General features: G+C 31.5%; 1 protein-coding gene across 24 annotated transcripts in view; it reads right to left on the bottom strand.

Moving 5' to 3' along the window:
- Positions 1 to 11,670: 11,670 nt before the first annotated feature.
- LOC106881761 (uncharacterized) overlaps positions 11,671 to 20,285 on the bottom strand; it is a 135,538-nt gene continuing 126,923 nt past the window's right edge. For all 24 annotated transcript variants that reach the window (XM_089360080.1, XM_089360082.1, XM_089360079.1 and 21 more), the window contains 3 exons: positions 16,866 to 19,004; positions 16,505 to 16,584; positions 11,671 to 14,595 (listed from right to left, as the gene is read on the bottom strand). In XM_089360080.1, the coding sequence (XP_089216206.1) occupies positions 16,532 to 16,584; positions 16,866 to 19,004 (2,192 nt within the window). In that variant the 3' untranslated portion in view covers positions 11,671 to 14,595; positions 16,505 to 16,531. The remainder of the gene's footprint in view (positions 14,596 to 16,504; positions 16,585 to 16,865; positions 19,005 to 20,285) is intronic.

Here is a 20,285-nt window from a genome sequence, read left to right as displayed (position 1 = left end):
GTGTATGCGTGTGTGTACACAATGCTCTAATCCTTTCATGTCCATAAATTCAAAGAGAATCATTTATATATATTTTTCATTTAAAGAATTATTCTAATAATAATACTTAAAATTCACATTGTAACTTTCTACTAGCATTATATGTTATTTATATTGGTTTACCATTAGAAATATTTAATATTACATAAGTCTGTATATGTGTATAAACATATATGACATAAGCATATATATATATATATACATTATATATATATATATATATATATATACATTATATATATATATATATATATATATATATACATTATATATATATACATTATATATATATATATATATATATATATATACATTATATATATATATATATATATATATATATATACACATTATATATATATATATATATATATATATATATACACATTATATATATATATATATATATATACATTATATATATATATATATATATATATATATACATTATATATATACATTTTATATATATATATATATATATATATATATATATATATATATATATATGAGCAGGTTTATATAATAAGAGTAAGCTTCTAAAAAAGATAGCCTTAGTTACATGCATGATTTCTCACAAAAAACATTCATTTTATTTATTAGTATTCAATACCCCAAGAAATCATGGGTACAACAACTAGTGAAATGATGTGATTTTGTTTTCATATTAAAGTGTGTGTGTGTTAAATATCTTGTAATTTTTTTCTTAGTCTGATGAAAGCCAATACCTATCTGTAAGTTTCAGGCCTTACTATATTGGGGAACAAAGAGACATGTTAGCAGAATTGATATGGTTGGTACGAAATTTGAATATTGACAGATTTATTTAGAGGGAATAAGTAAAAAAGCAGATTGTTCTAGAAGGTCTGAGTGAGACTGTGCTTAGTATGGAGTTTGAGGCATGACAAAGTTGCAAAGAAGAGAGATGCATATGCATCTTGGGATGTATATATTTATTTATATCTGTATGTAATGTTTATATCATTTGAAAAAGCATCCTTAAATTTAAGCATGTCTTCATACAAAAGATTTTGGTAAGCAATATATAAATGCCAAACAATTAACAAAAAGCAATGTATAAATGCCAAACAACAAAAAGGAAATAAAAAAAGATAAAAATAGAAGTAAGTTATGTCAATAATTTACAAATTAAAATTTTTTGGTAAAGAAGAAAAATAGTTAAGCTGTAAAATATGTTTGTTATGAGTTACAGGTCATGAAATATTCTTAGTATATTACAAATGTGTTAATAGCAGCTCACAAACAAGGAGAAAAACATACTTTGTGTATGTGTGTGTGTGTGTGTGAGTGTGAGTGTGTTTAAATTTATTCATGAATGTGATAGTTTTGAATATTATTAAATGATAAGTTAATATTTTTTTTTTCTGTTTACTCTTGTACCTTCTCATATAGTGAGTGTTTGTGGTTATATATACATATATAAATACAATTATATCAATATTGTTGTCAGAGAAGATTTTCTCTCATTAACAACACTATCATCAAGAAGCAAATAATTATTGGCTACTCATTGAAAATTACTCAAGTGTTTCAAATCCTAGTTATTCACCAATTGCATTTTTGCAAGTGTAACATATACAACAACTTCACAAAATTGTGATCAAATACACAGTGAATGTTCAAATAAGAATATGTTAGGGATTGGCTGTCTAAAAGTTCCCTCATTAATATAAAAGAAATTGACATTATTATCATTATTGTTGTTATTGTTTTTGCCATTTGTCATTGATTATAACTTTACAGTAAAATACAAACCAAGGATAAGAGTTTGGTTTCTATTGCTAAACTCTTTCCACAAACTTTGAAAATTTATAAATATATTTCCAACAGAAAATATACCAACAGATAAAAATTTAAATTAGCAAGACACAAACACACATACAAAAAAAAAAAAAGACTAATTTATAAAGTTATTTTCATTATAATATATAAATAAGTTAGTAAACATTTGGGATCACATACAATTGCCAATTTGTGTTAAATATATTGTATGCCAAAAAAGAAAAAAGAAAAAAGAAAAAATATAAATAATGGGACTCAATTAGATCACAGGATGGCTAGGAAACAATTTAAACTATATATTGTCATAATATAATATAACAATGTTCGTCTCAACATTGAAATATGTTCTAATGCTTTAAAATATCTTCACTATATTAATAAACAGAAGTGTATGCTTATATGAATATATATATATATATATATATATATATATATATATATATATATATATATATCACATATAGTTGTATAAATATGATGTGTGAAGTAGTATACCACAAAATATTCATGTCCTATACAGATGAATAAAATTAATGAGCTTTTCTGGTTTTCTATATTGACCATTCATAAGCTCTCTCTACACTGGACCTAATTGTACTACAGATGGTATATAATAACATTAAAAGAAAAAAATAACAAAAAATAAATAAATAAAAACGCTTCCTGAGTGGAATGACAAAAGAGACCATATCTTTCATTGAAAGTGAAATGCTAAATGTATCTCTCTTTAAAGAACCATATAATTCAAATTGCTAATTAGCCACCCAAACTATATTGAAGGGTTACACCAATGTAAAGAACTTATGACAGAGGTGTTTCTAATTAGTGTCTCATAGCTAATATCACATTGAGGTTTTATTCTACATTACAGACAAGATGCAGTCACAGTATTCAAAGTGTGTCTTACAAAAGTTAGTGACAAACACAAAGTTTAAACAAGAACAAAGACAAGAAAAGTTGAAAATTTAGTTGTAACTGAAATAATATATGGTTATTAAAACAGTTATATAAATCACAGCAAAAACTTCGTTTCAAACAGGCAAATTTGATTCTGTAATTAAAAAAAACAAACTAGCAATGGTATAGAGGAACTGGTGATGTGCTTATATACACAATGTTTATAGAGTGCCTACATTGGCAGAGCTTAAAATTTAATCAAGTACTAATGCCAAATGACATTAAATGACATGCTGGTTCTCATCACATCAAGAAAACTATTCTTTTGAAATTCATATAAAAAAACCTAACAATTTAAATAGGATTCTAAATGTAATATCAAAATGGTCAGTGCTTTTATTATCTTTTACCACATAACGGCAATCAGGCTGAGAATATGAAAAGAAACTATTAAAAATGTGAAATTCTATTGAAGTGTCAATCACAAATGATAACAAAAAATCAATTCCAAAGTATACAAGATTGCTACCATCCCTTGGAACAGTAAATTATAGGGTACAGGTGAGTGTCAATAGCATGACTTCATATTTGTATTAAAACTGATAAATATAGAGTCAGAGATGGGTTGGCAAGACATCTGTGATATTAGATACAAGTGTGAGTTTGTTTACATGAATATATAACTGTGTAAATTATGCATGCCAGTGACAGAATAATAATAGTAATAACAATTACAAACTGAAGTCAAACTAGATCTAATTCAGTGATTTGTTTAACAAAGTAGAGTGATACTAATGATTTCTTAATTAGGCATGAAGCCTTAGACACAAGAGTGCAAAGAAGTTGCAGTAATTATGTCTTTTCTGAAGGCATAAAAATAACAAAGAGTTCTCACCAAAATTTTTTTAAAAAAAGACCAGATCATGGAATCTATTTACTGCACAGTTACCACTACACAAAACTCATCTATTTCTTAATAGCAACTGTTTGTGACTTAGGCCAGCAAATTCTAGGGTTTTGCGGGGGTTAGTTGAAATCATCAACCCCAGTACTTGACACGTACTTTAATTTACCAACCCCAGTGGGATAAAAAGCAAAGTAGACCTTGGCGAGATTTGAACTCAGAATGTAAAGAGCTGGTAAAAAATACTGCAAAGCATTTTGTTCGATGTTCTAATGATTCTGTCAAATAATAATAATGGTTTCAAATTTTGGCACAAGGCCAGTAATTTCAAGGGAGGGTGTAAGTCAATTACATCGACCCAGTACACAACTGGTACTTATAGAATGCATATAATAATTCTTGATACTCCAAAAGAGAAGATGACAAAAATTCAAAACTTGTATAAGCTCTAAGATTTCTTTGAATAACATTATTGCATGCAAGCAATGATACCCGGTGGTTACTGCAAATATTTTAGTCCTTTGTAAATTCATTATTCAGGAGTTATAGGGTTTAACTTATCAATGCTAGAAGTATGGAAAGCAAAAGCAAGGTCAGATCCAATAGGGTTTAAATTAATATTGTAAATGGATGCAATTACATACCACAAGGCATATTATCCAGATCCTAGGATACTAATAATGGTTTCAAATTTTGGCACAAGGCCAGAAAGTTTGGGGAGGGGGGTAAACCGATTACACTTACCCTAGCGTTCAACTGGTACTTACTTTATTGACCCCAAAAAGATGAAAGGCAAAGTCAACCTTAGTGGAATTTGAACTCAAAATGTAAAGGCAGATGAAATGCTGCAAAGCATTCTTCTCAGCACACTAACAATTCTGCCAGCTTGCTGCCTTTAATAATAATAATAATAATAATAATAATAATAATAATAATAATAATAATAATAATAATAGTGCTTGCAAGCCAAGTAGAATTAAGTATCTTCGTTAAGCACATAACCCAATCAGCAGTATAAAAAAAATCATTATTAGGTACAGAGTTTACTGCCTTAGTCATTAACAGCAGAAATATCCTGAACAAGATTGGTTATACAAGCATCAGTATTATTATTGATAGAATAGGTATGCAAGGGAGGGGGGACTAATAATAATGAATAATAATAATAATAATATTAGGACAAAAGAGTAATAATGATTGCTTTTAAATAGACCCAACACCAATGTTTGTATGAATGGACTGAATGGACATTTCTCCTGACCCAGGAGGAATGAAACACAATTTTGATTCCATGGAGAGGATGAAATGAAACAATATCAAGCATTCAGTTCAGTTTTCTGCTATTTGCGACTGCAATGATAGAAGAAAACAAATTGGACAACCTCACACAACATTGTATTTATCATAGGAATATATTTTTAAATGGCAGTGCCCCAGCATGGCTACAGCCAATGAGTAAGATAACATACAAGGGGGAAAAAAATTCATAATTTCTGATTTACCATATAAATGTAAACCACACACACTCACATTGAAAAATAGGACTTATGTGGAGCTAGGGGGAAAATATATTAAATAAAACTAAAAAAATACAAAAGATTATCAACAACTCCAGTTTCAAAGATAAACAGAAATATAAAAAATATTAAAAAAAAAACATGCAATTAACATACATTAGACCTATTTAAGAGAGAACAGACAACATGAAAATAAGCATATATAATAATAATGTATGTATATATGTTTTTTTATTAAAACTCAAGTTGCGAGACAAACTCTCAGCTTCAAATAATAAAAAAGCCATATCCTCTACAACATATTGAGCACTCTTCCTCATTTGTTTGACAAAAAGCAATATATATTTATCAACAGATTTGTTTTCACCAATACAAAATAAAAACAAATTCTAATTTTATACAAAATAAATTCCTAGTATATATTAAAAGTTAAAAAATTTTAAATATTACACATTTGTATGCTTCTTGAGAAAACAAGACATTGTTAAGCCAAAAAAAAAAAGAAAGAAAAAGATTTTAAAAAATTGAGCAATATTCTCAGCAGCAACATTAAAAAAAAAGAGGTAGACCCAAAATGAAAGCAACAAAGTTCGAGTTCTTTGTTCGTAAATATTTATATATCATGTTGGACATGAAATTCAATGGTGAACTAAACATTTTGAAGGAAAAAAGTTAAATTTTACTCTAATCTAACAAAGAATTTTGAAAACAAGATATTAGTAGGAAAATTGTTGTGGTAGTTGTCATTGGAATTATTATTATTATTATTATTATTATTATTATTATTGTATTTGCCATTGCTATAATTTATAGAAGCTGCATTCAAATCTCAACCAGAGATGTCAGAGGACAGTAAGCTTTTGCATCTAAAGATGCAAACAGGTGAAATTCCATGCAATGGAAGAAATTTGTGCGTCTTATATATATAAAAAAAATCTCTAAAAGATGTTATCTTTGCTGTTGTTGTGAAAGCTATTTCAATATCAAGTTTAAGAGCATTAGAAGTATTAGTTTGCAAAATTTATTCATGTTAGAAAATATAGAAAGAATTAAAAATTAATAGAAGAAACAGCTAAAAAAAAAAAAAAAAAAAAAATACAAGCAAAAGCAGCCACATTCATTTTAAGGATTTACCAAAATTAGTCAACAGAAGTATGAGCAGCAATATTTGAATACATACAAACATAAAGTTCATTTCTAAATATATGCAAAATATCAAGGTCACACCTTACAATATATGTGCACTGGAGTGATTTCCTTATAAGGAATTTCATGTACATTCTTGTCTATTAACAATAACAGCAAAGAAGGAAAATGAAAATAGGAATGATCTTAAAAAATTTAAATCATGAATGAGATAAGCAGCATTGTGGTTAGTGGTACGATTAGAGAGTGCAAAAGAGATAATTTGTACTGCAGCTAAACTGTGAAATAATTCCCGATGAAAAAAATTTGCACAGATTGTAAGAAGAGCGTAAAACCCATGTCAAGAATTTTGATTTCACTTGGGAATTGTAGTTCAGTGAATCTTAAGCAGAATTGTAGTTCAGTGAATCTTAATCAGAATTGGCATCTGAAGAAATAAAAGGTATAAAAAGCTATAATGTATATATATATATATATATTTATGTATACATATATATATATGTGTGTGTGTGTGTGTGTACACATCTGTATGTATGTACATACATATCCATATATATACACCAACACACACAGACATCATATACAATTATATACATACACACAGATGTTCAGAAATTCGATAATTGATAACATTGCAAGAAAATGTACGGAAACCAGTTTCCTTTCTTTATTGACCATTCTCTTTCTATATTTTTCAGACATTAAGCCAAGGGGAACATTATCGAATGTATCTGCCCTTTACCTTTTATTTATTTTTTTTTTAAGATTTGGCTGCTAGTTGTATCAGGTCAAGCAACTGTGTAAGAGGCTTCCTCATAAATTATTATTGCATAAAAAATATGACCGACAACAATAGCAAAAGAAGGATATCTAGTAGTTTGGTAAATGAATAAATTATACCTTTTTCATGATGACCACACAACAAATTGAATACAACGGTTGTGTTGTTGGTGTTGTTGTTTAGCCCCAGGTTAGCCTTGAACAAGCAGGCTTAGAATCCAAACCATTCCAGCCATGACCATCCTGTCTTTTTGAAGCACATGTACAATGTGTCCTTCCTTTTTTAAAGATAGTAGGATTCTCATTGGATTGACAATTGCTGTGCTGCTGTTTGGCTCCAGTTCAAACCTCATCAATCAGAGTGAAAGCCAATCCAGTTGTGACCATCCAATCTTTTTAGAACATCTAGGATTGCCCAGTGTATCCTCTTTTCATTTGTTAAGATGGTATGGCATTATTTGAGGGAGATTAAGCTGCTATTTCTAGTGGGTCGAGCAACTATGTAAAGGCCCCCCCCCCTCAATGTTTAAATGACAAGTAACTGGGGTTCCCCTTCAGTAGTTAGATTCAGATTTGAATATTTGGGAATCTGAAGATTAAAACAAAAGTTGAAACAGGGTTTCAAAACAAAAATGTGTGTCAGTGAAGTGTGTTGGCAAGAAACTGAGTCTTTCAAAGAATCCAAGAAAAATAAACTAAACTTCATAAAAAAAAAACATAAGAAAAGAAAACAACAGCTATATTATCTTTTAAAACTTTTTCATGTTTTTATTAAAATAACTGAATACAATTTAACATAATTTACAATGTAACTGGTATATAAAATGCAACATGACTAAGTAGTTAATATTACCATGTAGAGAAATTAAAGTAATCATTGCAAGATATATCTTGCTCCAAGGGTACAAAATTGTGTCTGCGGTAGGGTAAGAACTCACAACCCAAGAACCATTAAAACTTAACCTATTTGATCATTGACCTTCAGATAGTGCTGAGATAATACTATCAGAGGAAATGACTTAGTTCATTCTAATCAATTAAAAGTTTAAAGAAAAAATTTATGAGTATTAATATATATATATAAGAGTTTAGATTTTAAAAAACTTCAAGTAGTTGCAAAAAGTTTTTCAAGTATATCTTTAAAAATAAATCTATGAATATTAAGCTCTGAATATCCAAATGCAAAATGTTAGATAACTAGAAAATTATTTGAAAGCTATTATTTAACATCACTTGAGATTAAAGCATATTTTAAAGTCAACAACAAGCATTTTTGTTTATATTTCAACTGCTCATACTGTGTTTTTTTTTGTTTTTAACAACATTAATACAGTATAAAACAATTACTTATTTAATGAAAGGAAAAATAAAAAAAGAGAAGAGAAATCCCCAAAACAATTCTTACATAAAAGAATAAAACATGAAAATGAAAAATAACTTTTTGTTTCACTAGTTTTCTTTTTCTTCCTTCTTTTGTTTAGGATAAAGTTACATCAATGATGTGCATAGAAATAAAAATAAATTAAATTAAATAAATAATGCGTACATTCTCACAGCCAATTTTAAAAATTACAATAGTAGTGCAATAAAAATGAACAGTCATTCTCACTTCATCAAAAGATATTTTTTAAAAAAAACCCCAAAAAACTATAACATTTAAATAAAAGCATTTAGCATTCCAAGTTAATTGAGATTAAGTCAGAATAATTAAAAGCTAGTTAAATTTTTTACTTCATAAATAGAACAAGTTTGACTAATTCACTTTTTCTCTAAAAACCAAATAGATATTATTCCCCTATTGATCAATAACTGTGAGTCTACAAATTCAATGGGTCATTGGAATATCACTAACGAGTTCCTTGTTATGCAGTGTAGTAATAAATCAGATGAGTGGAGTCTATACTTCTCCCTGTTATTTCCAACCTAATAAAAAAAACACTTGCCAATTTTACAGTACTCCCACTGATTACAGTTCTGAGTTATATTATACTAGAATGTACATTTGCAGTAAATATATATAGTATACATGCAGTGTATATTTACAGTATATTTACAGCAAATATACATAGTATGGACACTATATATAGAAATAGCTGAATTTTCTGCAGATGGTTCATCTTCAGTAATTAAGACATTTAACAGGCAACTACTATATATATATAAATATATATATATATATATACACACGCACACACATACATGCATGCATACACACACACACACATATATATATATATATGTATATGTGTGTGTGCGTGCATGCATATTTAACAACTCCATTCTTCACTTGGTACTTTATATTCCACAACAGACGGTAACCGTCTGAATTTTCAGTTTGTGTGAAACTAATATTTCTACCAAAGAAATTTCCGATAGCTAGTGTTCACAGGAGTGCTGCCAAAGGTAACTGCTGGGTCCCCTTTGATTTATTATATAGATATATATAAATATGTGTGTGTGTGTGTGTGTGTGCACATATAATTTCTTAAATAGTATTCTGGTTAAATATGATGAAATAAAATGAAAAACTCTTGGTTACTGATATAACGAAATCCCAAAATTAGATAAGAACCCAAGAGACCCTATGTATAAACTTTACTAGTCACAGGGATATAAACATATTGTAAAAAATAAGAAGACAAACCAACAAAAAACCAAATGAAGATGTAGTTGTTGCACACACACACACACGCATACATGATGATGATGATATATATATATATATATATGTATGTATATATATATATTTATATATGTATATATATATATATATATATATGTATATATATATATATATATGTATCTATATATATATGTGTGTGTGTGTATATATATATATATATATATATAATCACACACACACATGTATGTATATATTCAGAAGTTCAGCATAATCATATTACTCTGAAACTATAGCTATCAATGCTACTTGTTATGTCTAAAATTAAAAGTAATTTCAGTGAACTATATATATATATATATATATATAAAGTCGAAGAATTTTTTATTATTAGTGGCATTGTAATGAATATTCTTCAAGGTTTGTTCATGAAAAACTCCTGGTCATCATATTTGTTAATTCTAGCAGACCTTTCTTATGGTTTGGCTTCATAGAATACAAAGAGAATATTTTGTTCTGCTGGAATATGTAAAAAATATCACGGGGGATTATATGTCAAAACTGTCTCAACCAATTTAGGGTAAAATGATATTTAACACAGAGGTACAATTATTTGTTTAAGTATAAAAAAAATGTGTGTGTGTGTACACAAACACACATGTATTTTGCAAAACAGGTGTCTAAACGAATTCTGAGAACATGTTATATTGTAATAGACTGAGAGTTTCAGACAAATCTCTTAATAGCTCTGAATCTCAAAATACTTCAGCAATAACTCTCTGAAATTGATATGTAATATCAGAGATGTTTCCTGAAATATTCGACATATTTGCAGGCAACTTTTTACCAATATATGTGTGTATATATGAACACTAATATGTGAGTATGAGGCAGTAGTCTGGGTACACAATATACATACATTATATATGTGTATATAATAAAATAATTTACATAATCATCATCACCAGTTATAGCTATTAAATTATTAAAGAAGAAATAGAATTAAAAGAGAGAAAATAAAAACAAAGCAATGCTGAATAAATAAATAAATAGCAATGTTTTAAAATCTTCATTTATCTTTATATTTTACTTTAGCCCTAATGTTAAATTGTGAAAGGCACCTATGGAAAAGAAAATTATATGAAAGACAGCAACATGAAAATGGTAAAAGTAAGCTGACTCTTGAAGAAAGAAACTTGTTGAAGAAAGTTCAACAATAATTAAAAAGAGCATCCATTTTAGATATCACAATTAGTTTTAACTGTTTATACATCTGTCTTCGTTTATCACTGATCTGAGATAACATGGGTCGGTGATTAGATAGTTTCTGCTTGGACTTCAAAAGCATGCCCCAGTCACTATCCACAATTGCTCAGGATAACTCGAGGGTCTGAGAATGAAATCTATTTATCCCTATAAGTTTCTATGATTCATTTATCACTGATTTGTGCAGCACCATACACTCGTGATAAACAAGGACAGATGTGTAATTATTTTAACTGATGACTGGTTAGTTGAAGTTTAATTTGGAAACCTTCTTTCATCCTTAAAAAGGAAAAACAGCCAGTCTAGTTACTGTGTAGTTATCAGAGTTGCTATCTATCATTATAAGAATATCAATAGCTGTAAGCTGTACGACTACTGGCTAATCACTCTTTAAATACTCAGATAAAAATAAAAAAAAAAAATACATAAATAAGGTGCTCACAGGTAAACACACAAATATTGTCAGTCAGATGGCTGTTAACACTTCAGAAAATACTAAAGTAAGGGTTGAAAAGAGGGGTAAAAAATTTGCATCAGATATATCCAAACACCACTGAAAAAGTATTTCAAAAATTATTAAAAAATTGCTGTCATTTAATCAGAAGTTGGACATTGAATAGCTGTACAGATAAATAAGTAAGAACTATATTCAATAATAACAATTAGAATTTTTTCTTCAATAGGCACAAGCCCAGAAATTTTGGGGGAAGGGGTTAGTCAATTACATCGACCGCAGTGCTAGACTGGTACTTATTTTATCAACCGCAAAAGGATGAAAGGCAAAAATCAACCTTGGCGGAATGTGAACTCTGAACAATGCCAGAGGAAATGCTGTTGAGCATTTTATCCAGCATGCTAACAATTTTGCTAGCTTGCTACCTTATTAATAATAATAATAATAATAGCTGTAAAGTTTGGCACAAGGCCAGCAAATTTAGAGGAGGTGGAAGCCAATTACATCAGCCCCAGTACTTGACTGGTACTTTATTTTATCAGCCCCGAAAGGATGAAAGGCAAAGTTGACCGTGGCGGGATTTAAATTCAGAATAAATACCACTAAGCATTTTGTCCAACACACTAATGATTTGGTCAGTTTGTCACCTTTAATATTAATAAGAATGATGATGATTTCTTATATATGCACAGGGCTACAAATTTTAGTGGTGAGGGTTTTTATTACACTAATTCCAATACATAACTCTCTGAGTGGTTGGCGTTAGGAAGGGCATCCAGCTGTAGAAACTCTGCCAAATCAGACTGGAGCCTGGTGTTGCCATCCGGTTTCACCAGTCCTCAGTCAAATCGTCCAACCCATGCTAGCATGGAAAGCGGACGTTAAACGATGATGATGATGATGATGATGATAACTGGTACTTAATTTATTGATCCCTGCCCCATCACCAAGAGAATTTAATTCAGAATGTAAAGGCAGGATGTATTAAAAAAGTAAAATGCAACTTGTTCGGTGCTCTTTAAATTCTACTATAATAATAATGATGATGATTTCAAGTTTTGGCACAAGGCCAGCAGTTTCTGGGGAGAGGATAAGTTGATCACATCAACCCCAGTGTTCAACTGGTACTTTATTTAATCAACCTTGAAAGGATGAAAGGCAAAGTTGACCTCAGTGGAATTTGAGCTCAGAATGTAAAAACGAATGAAATGCTGCTATGCATTTTGCCCGGCATGCTAACCATTTTGTCAGCTCATCGCTTTAATAATAATAATTATTTCTAACACAGGCTCAAGGCCAGAAATTTGAAGGGGACTGTGGTTAGTCAATTAAATTGACACTTAAATATTGACTGATAGTTTATTTAATAAACTTCAAAAGGATGAAAGGCAATATTGATCTTAGAAGAATTTGAACTCAGAATGTAAAGAGCCAGAACAAATATTACAAGCCATTTTATCTGATGCTCTAACAATTCTGCCAATCCACTGTCTTTTTGCAACAACAACAACAACAATAATAATATAAATAAGAAAAGAATAATAATAATGATAATTTCTCACATAATAATAATGATTTCAAGTTTTGCCACAAGGGCAGCCATTTTGGGGGAGGGGATATGTCGATTACATCGACCCCAGTGTTCAACTGGTACTTAATTTATCGACCCCCAAAGGATGAAAGGTAAAGTCAACCTCAGCAAATAATAAAAACACATATGTGACATTCTAAATGTTCATCTAGGAACATCAAAGGCATGTAATGAGCTCTCCAGTCTTTTTAATAAAAAACCCCGAGCGTGTGCACATTTTATCAAACTACCACTTCTGAATGTGGTGGCGGTGGGGCACAACAGCAACAACAACAACACTTGGAAGAAGACCAAGCCAAAGAATATAGTTTAGAAATTTATTTGTCTACACTAAGGAAGAAAAGATTAAAAGAACAGGTGGTTTCTTACATTGGGAGGAGGAGGAGGATGTTGTGATATTCAACCCTTTCCAAAGATCGTTAGCAAAGTATGTGAAGTAGTTACAACTACAGATTAAAATTAAGTGGTGGACTCCACTTGTTTAGAATTTACTGCAACACCACATTGAATAATAATAATAATTATAACAACTACAACTAATTTTTATTATTAACATTGTCATCATCAACCCCAGAAAAGAAGATGTACGTGTAAACTGAATGTTAAAAAATGGTTATTTATCAATAAGAATTATAGATTAGATAGACAATTGTATAAATTAAAAGATAAATTTGAATCAATGTAAGTTTTTCTTAATTGGCAACATTACAGCACTAAACACATTTCAAAAAGAGATTTTAAAACTGAAAATAAAATAATTTATAAGATACATACACACACATGCATTCAGAGAGATAGTGCTGCGAAGAAATTGGAACAGAAAAAAAAAAAAGAGAGCAAAAAAAAATGTATATAAATAAATATTTCTAAGCACATAAGCGCCAAAACCAATTGATTAAAGGAGAAAATGTTTTGGTGTGATGATAGTTGAGGAGTAGAGTGATTGTTTCATTCATTACAAACAGTGAGCCTTTTAAAATTCATAGAAAATGTTCAATTACATCACACGTACACAGCAAATAGATTGTGAGGGACGGAGGATGGTATGGTTTAATCGTGGTGTCAATGGAAGCAATCATTATCATCATCATTGTCAAGAGTGTTGCTGTTACAGAGATGGAAAATTAACAGAACACTGTAAGGGTTTTTTTTTTTTTACTTTTTCCATAATAGCAGTAGCAGTAGTAACAACAGTAGGAGTAAGTGTTTCTAGACTTTCTCTTGAATTTCTGTATCAATGAGAAAGGATTCTGAAACAAATACACAATTCTGAGAATTTGTCAAATATTACTGTTTCCATCAAAAACTCTTGTCAAGCTACCATAGCTAAATGAAAGTATTTCACAAGTTGGAGACTTTATATTTGAGAAGTGCAGTAGCCTTAGTAGTGCTTGTCTTTTGATATGAAGGCCAGAGTGTTAGAGTAGAAAGTATAAAGAAAAAGTGCAAGCAGTGATGATATGATAATTATGATTATTGGCATGGAACTAAAAATATGTGACCACATCTCTTAGGGTCATTTCGAAATGCGTTCTTCGTGTCAGACAGTTGATGACGATTGATGCTTTTCCATACAATCTGAAACACAATAAAGACATTTGGGTTAAATTTACACAATATAATGGTTTCGAATTTAGGCTCAAGGCCAGCAATTTTGGGGGAAGGGTTAGTTGATTACATCAAGCCCAATGCTCAAATTGTACTCATTTTATCAACCCCAAAAGGATGAAAGGCAAAATCAACTTTGGCGAATTTAAAGTCAGAATGTAAACACAGACAAAATGTTGCTAAGCATTTCGCCTAGTTGCTAACAATTCTGCCAGCTTGCTACCTTAAATTTACACAATATTTTGGTTTCAAATTTTGGCACAAGGCCAACAAATTCGGTGGGAGAGGTAAGTCAATTACATCAACAGTCCTCAACTGGTACTTATTTTACCAACCCCAAAAGGTGAATTTGAACCCAGAAAGTAAAAACGGATGAAAGCATTTTGCTTGCTGTGCTAACAATTCTGCCAGCTCACTGCCTTAAATTTACACAATATATTACCATCAATATTATTAAAATAAATGTTTAAACAACCCCATTGCATCGTCCTGATATGATGCTTCATTATTGCTCTAATAGACTGTTAAGAAATATTCATTAGGCCAGCATCTCATGTATTTTAGTCAATTGTCTCTAAAAATAGAAATCTTTGTCTCATCATTCTGTATGACTTTGCACCAATTCTCTGCTGTTTACACCTTATCTTCAAATACCCATTAAGGCACTTTCTTCCCTCAAAAGCAGTCAAGTATGTTTTACGTCTTCAATCAAAGTCAATAACTTACATTTGTATGGTCATCAGTGTCACTTAGCTCTACAAGTTGCTTGCATTTATTGTATTCATTCTTACATTCTTATGTTGTTTGGTAATCAAAGTTAATTTAATTGTTTTGGTTACTCTTTGTTTTGTTCTTTCTTTCTACAATTTTTGTGGTTTTCACTGTATCATATTCTTAAAGCCTTGACAAAGTTTATATTGATTTCACCATTCTTCTAGTGTTCTGGCTGGGTGTTGGAAGGTGTATTCTTTGTTTCTTCACTTAGTTTCCAATCTTTCCTAACATGAACAGTCATGATGGTAATGGATGAATGCAAGTTTAAATACAAATATCATCAAGGGCACAGGTGTGGCAGTGTCGTAAGAAGCTCGCTTCCCATCGACATGCTTCTGTGTTCAGTCTCACCAAGTGGCACCTCGGGCAAGTGTCTTCAACTATAGCTCCAGGTGTGGATTTGCTAGACATAAACTGAAAGAAGCCCATTGTCTGTGTGTGTACACACGCGCACGCATACGCCTGTGTTTGTTCCCCACCACTGCCTGACAACCAGCTGTTGTCTGACGAGTAGTTGTTGTTGTGTCTACATGCCTGCAATTTGGTGGTCTGGCAAAAAGAGACCAATAGAATAAGTGCCATGCTTTAAAAAAAATAAGTACTGGGGATTGATTCATTCATTCAACTAAAAATTCCTCAACGTGGTGCCCCAACATGGCTACAGTCTAATGACTGAAACTAGTAAATGGTAAAAGATGAAAAAAAAACTATTTGATCAAGAAACACGAATGGTGTGACTGCGCCTCAACGGTTGGCTACCAAAAGTGGTATGATCCTGCCTTGATGCTGACTAATGAAATAATCATTTATTCTTACATAACAATGTTTCATTATTTAATCCAAGTTTTCTAATTGCTTGTTTTATTGTAAACAAAATACCAATTCTTAAGTATTTGTAAAATTAGAAAATAATAAAATATTGTTTGAAGATAATGGCAAAATAACTGAGCATGAAAAGGGCAGAAATCCAACACACAATAACTACATATAAGTGTTCAGAATTTTGGCCACACATAATAGACTGGGAAAATATATAAATGTTTTGCTACCCTACTCCCTCCCACAAAAATATGTTATATACATTAAGAAGAGAATGTTCCCTCACCTGTTATAAACTGTCTCAAAGTCAGTTCTACACAGAGTTTAATGCTTGTTCTGAACAATCACTTACGAGATCTGGAGATTCTATAAAAACAGAAATGGTCAAATGGAAGATTAACATTTTAAGCAGACAGAAGAAATTACTGTATTTATCCATGTATAAGTTGCACCATAATTTTGCGTTAAATCTTAATACAAAATTTGATCCCTTCATAGCTTTAAGCTTTGCCCCATGTATAAGATGCACCTCAGTTTTTCCAGTTAAAATCAAGTATAAAATAGTGTGATTTATACACAAGTAAATATGGTAGCCTTAGAGATTGTGAAAAAATGTATGTTAACAGTAGAAGAATGAAGTTTAATACCTGTTTTCGATTTTTCATCTGTGCTGCTCTTGTGAAGATCATTGCATTCATTATTAACAGACTGGTTATTGCTGTCTGGCAGATTATTAGAAACAGTTTCCTTCAACGGATTTTGAGAGGAGGAGGAGGAGGAGACAGAACCTGCTGCAGCTACACCTTCAGTTTTGGAATCAGAGGCATTAGACTCATTGGAACTCTTGTACACTGATACTGTTTCAATATCATCTTTGACACTTAATTTCCAAGCACCAGCATCTTTGACAGTCTGCAAAGTTTCTTTGATCGTGACTGCACAAACTTCTTCAGTTGGATAAAAAACGTCTCTGTTAGTATTGTCATTTCTCTGCTTTGAAGCATCAGAAGTAACATTCAAACAGTTTTCAGAATTATCTCCAACGTCAGCTTTACTTTGATCTTCTTTCACTGGTGCTTTTCCCTCTTTATCGTCTGTCTCCCCACTAGTTTTGGTCTCAAGGTTTTCACTTAACTCAGTTGATTCAGTGCTAACATTTTCTTCAACAGATTTATCTAATTCTTCTTTACAAATATTGTCTTCTATTTTGACATCTACTTTCTGTTCATCAACAATGCTTTCAGTGTTACACACTGAAGCCTGGTCATTAACAATTTCTGTTTTCGTATCAGTTTCTGAGTTTGGCACTGTGGTTTTTTCACTATCTTCACTTTTTGATGCTACATCTTCTTTGCTGTCTGTATCTTCACTTTTCAACTCTTTGCTATCTTTATTATCAACTACATCAGTTTCCTTAATTATATTTTCTGCTTTAGCTATTTGTTCATTAGAATTATGTTCATTTTCAGATCTAACTGTTTCTGTAGTAACTTTGGTTTCAGAATCAGAATTCTCTACCTTATTTGCTGATTGTTCATTGTGACTATGAACAGTTTCATCAGATTTTGTTGCCAGTGGGTCTAAATTAGTTTCTTCTAATTTGTTGGTCTCAATATCTGTATCAGGAACAAGGCTATCTGAATCTGATAAACTTTTTGTAAATGCTTCTGAGCTATCTTCCAATTTAGCATCACTATCATCAACAGCATCACCATCAGCTTTATCTTCACATTTGTCATGGCAATTTAATCCTTCGTTATCAGTCTTAGTCAATTTATCAGGATTCTCAACAACTTTCTGAGAATCTGATTTGCAAAGATTTTGATTTAAGGAGGAGGAGGAGAAGGAGGAAGAGTCATTTAATACTTTATTTTCATGGACCTCATCTTTGTCAACAGTATTAGCGGAAAATTCTTTAGCTGAGCTGCTACTCAAAATTGGGAGTTGAACACTTTTGTTCTTATTTTGAACAAGAGACTCTTTGGCATGCTCTATAGAGGCCAGGTTGATAGTTTTGTCATTTTCTGATGGAGCATTCAAAAAATCTGGTGAGGTGGGAACAAAAGCCGGGGCTTCAGGATTTAGCTGACAGTCAAGTCGAAGAGTTTCCTGTATTTTATCAGTCTTATCATAAACCAGATGACCATCTTCAACGCAAAAGTCATCCTCATCAGGACAGTCTTCCCATTCCTCACCTTCCACCATGCCATGTACAAGACCATAATTGGCTTCATTTTCAGCATCTTCATATATACCACTGTAAAGCTCTCCATCTTCAATATATTCGTCTTCCAGCATAACACCCTCTTCATCATCATCATCATCATCATCTTCGTCGTCGTCATCTTCCTCATCATTGCCACAGTGAAGGTGGTCACCATTTTGCAGGTTAATCTGAGACTGGTCCCATGAATTCTCCTGTATGGTATCCCACATTTTTTCAGCAGGAGCACAGCCTGATGTAGGACAGGACTTACTGTAAGGAGAGCTTACGATAGAATGTGATGTCTGATCATATGAAATAGGTATGCTAGCTGAAGCAATTCCACTACCACCGACTGACCGTAATGCAATATTATCGGTATCAGAGTATTCAACTTCTACATCATCTTGAGCACCTGGAGCATTGTCTATCTTTACAACAAGCAGATCCCTTGTACACTCAACTTTACGAGAATCACTAGCAAGATTTGCTGGTATGATACGACTTCGAGGTGGTGCAGTTATACCACGACCTCTTCCACGGCCTCGACCCAACAACTTCTTTCCTTTATCAGCTTTCTCACCTAAAACAATAAAAGAAAATGAGAAAAAAATAATACAAATAAAAACATCTGAAGTCTACTGTTTTCCACATTTTAAAGTTTTAATAATGAATATCTTATCATCTGAACCAACAAATGACTGGCACTCCTTTCCATTACCTTCAAATAGTGCTCTCCAGAGCTAATTTCTATCCTCACTAAACTCTTTTATCTCTTTCCCTCCGAGCGTATCTGAATCTTTTGAAATCTGCTATAATGTATCCAATCCTTAAAAAGTACAAACTTTCAGACCTTGCATCAAAGCCATTTCCAACATCTCAACGGTGATGGTAATATTCTTCCTTCAATACATTAGACTTGTCCCTCTTCATTGACCAGCATAATGATTCTATAGAGCCAGATCAGATCTGCAGGGGCCTCGCTCTCTTCAGTCACTAACCAGTGGTCCTTCATCTTGATAACTTCATTGAAAGCAATGTTGTTGCAATAAACATTACCAAAATCTTAACTATGTCCAGCATGAAAACCTCCAAGCTAAGTTGAGGCATTCATGTTTCCTTTCTAGGATTGGAAGTTCCTAGTCTGACTGCACCATTGCAACATATCCCGAGTTCCTTCAAAACCACCTGCTACTAACTGTGGTGAATGTTAAGGCTTAGTAATCTCTCCTTTCTGTACATTCATCAACTGCTTGTTGTCACTTCTAGCAGTTCATATTCCTATATAGACAAAAGAATGCTTTACTTCTCCTTGACCATCTACTCACTTGTCAAAGACCTCAAACAGGAACCTTCAACAGGAACATAGCAGCTGAGTCACTTTCCTACATGTCACAAACACTTAATCATTATGAATGTTCACATGTTAAACAATTTGTACGTCACATGATCAAGAATAAAACACAACGGAGGTTTCCAAGTTGCTACAAATAAATATTAGGTCACACAATCTCTAATAATAACCTCACCTCCCATGTATAATACTGCCAAAAGTGCATCACAAAAACTGATTCTTATTTAGAGCCAAGAAATATTTAAATGCCAGTCAGTTGTTGACTTTTTACAGAATTCATGTAATTCCCATAATGAAGAACTGTTCGGTGCTATGAGACAGTTCAGCTGCTGCTACCTCTAGATTCACACAATGACATGAGTGACCAAGACTATTGGATGTTTGTTATACATTACCAATCAGAAAGCTTGTCTATAGCAGGATTACCCATTTACAGCTCAGTGGACTGAAGCAATATGAAATAAAGTGTTTTGCTCAAGAACATAATGCACTGCTCAGTCCGGAAATTGA

The sequence above is a fragment of the Octopus bimaculoides genome, chromosome 11 (assembly GCF_046866305.1).
Source record: "Octopus bimaculoides isolate indiv1 chromosome 11, ASM4686630v1, whole genome shotgun sequence".
In the NCBI taxonomy this organism is placed as follows: Eukaryota; Metazoa; Mollusca; class Cephalopoda; order Octopoda; family Octopodidae; genus Octopus; species Octopus bimaculoides.
This window is presented reverse-complemented; position numbering and strand designations above follow the sequence as displayed.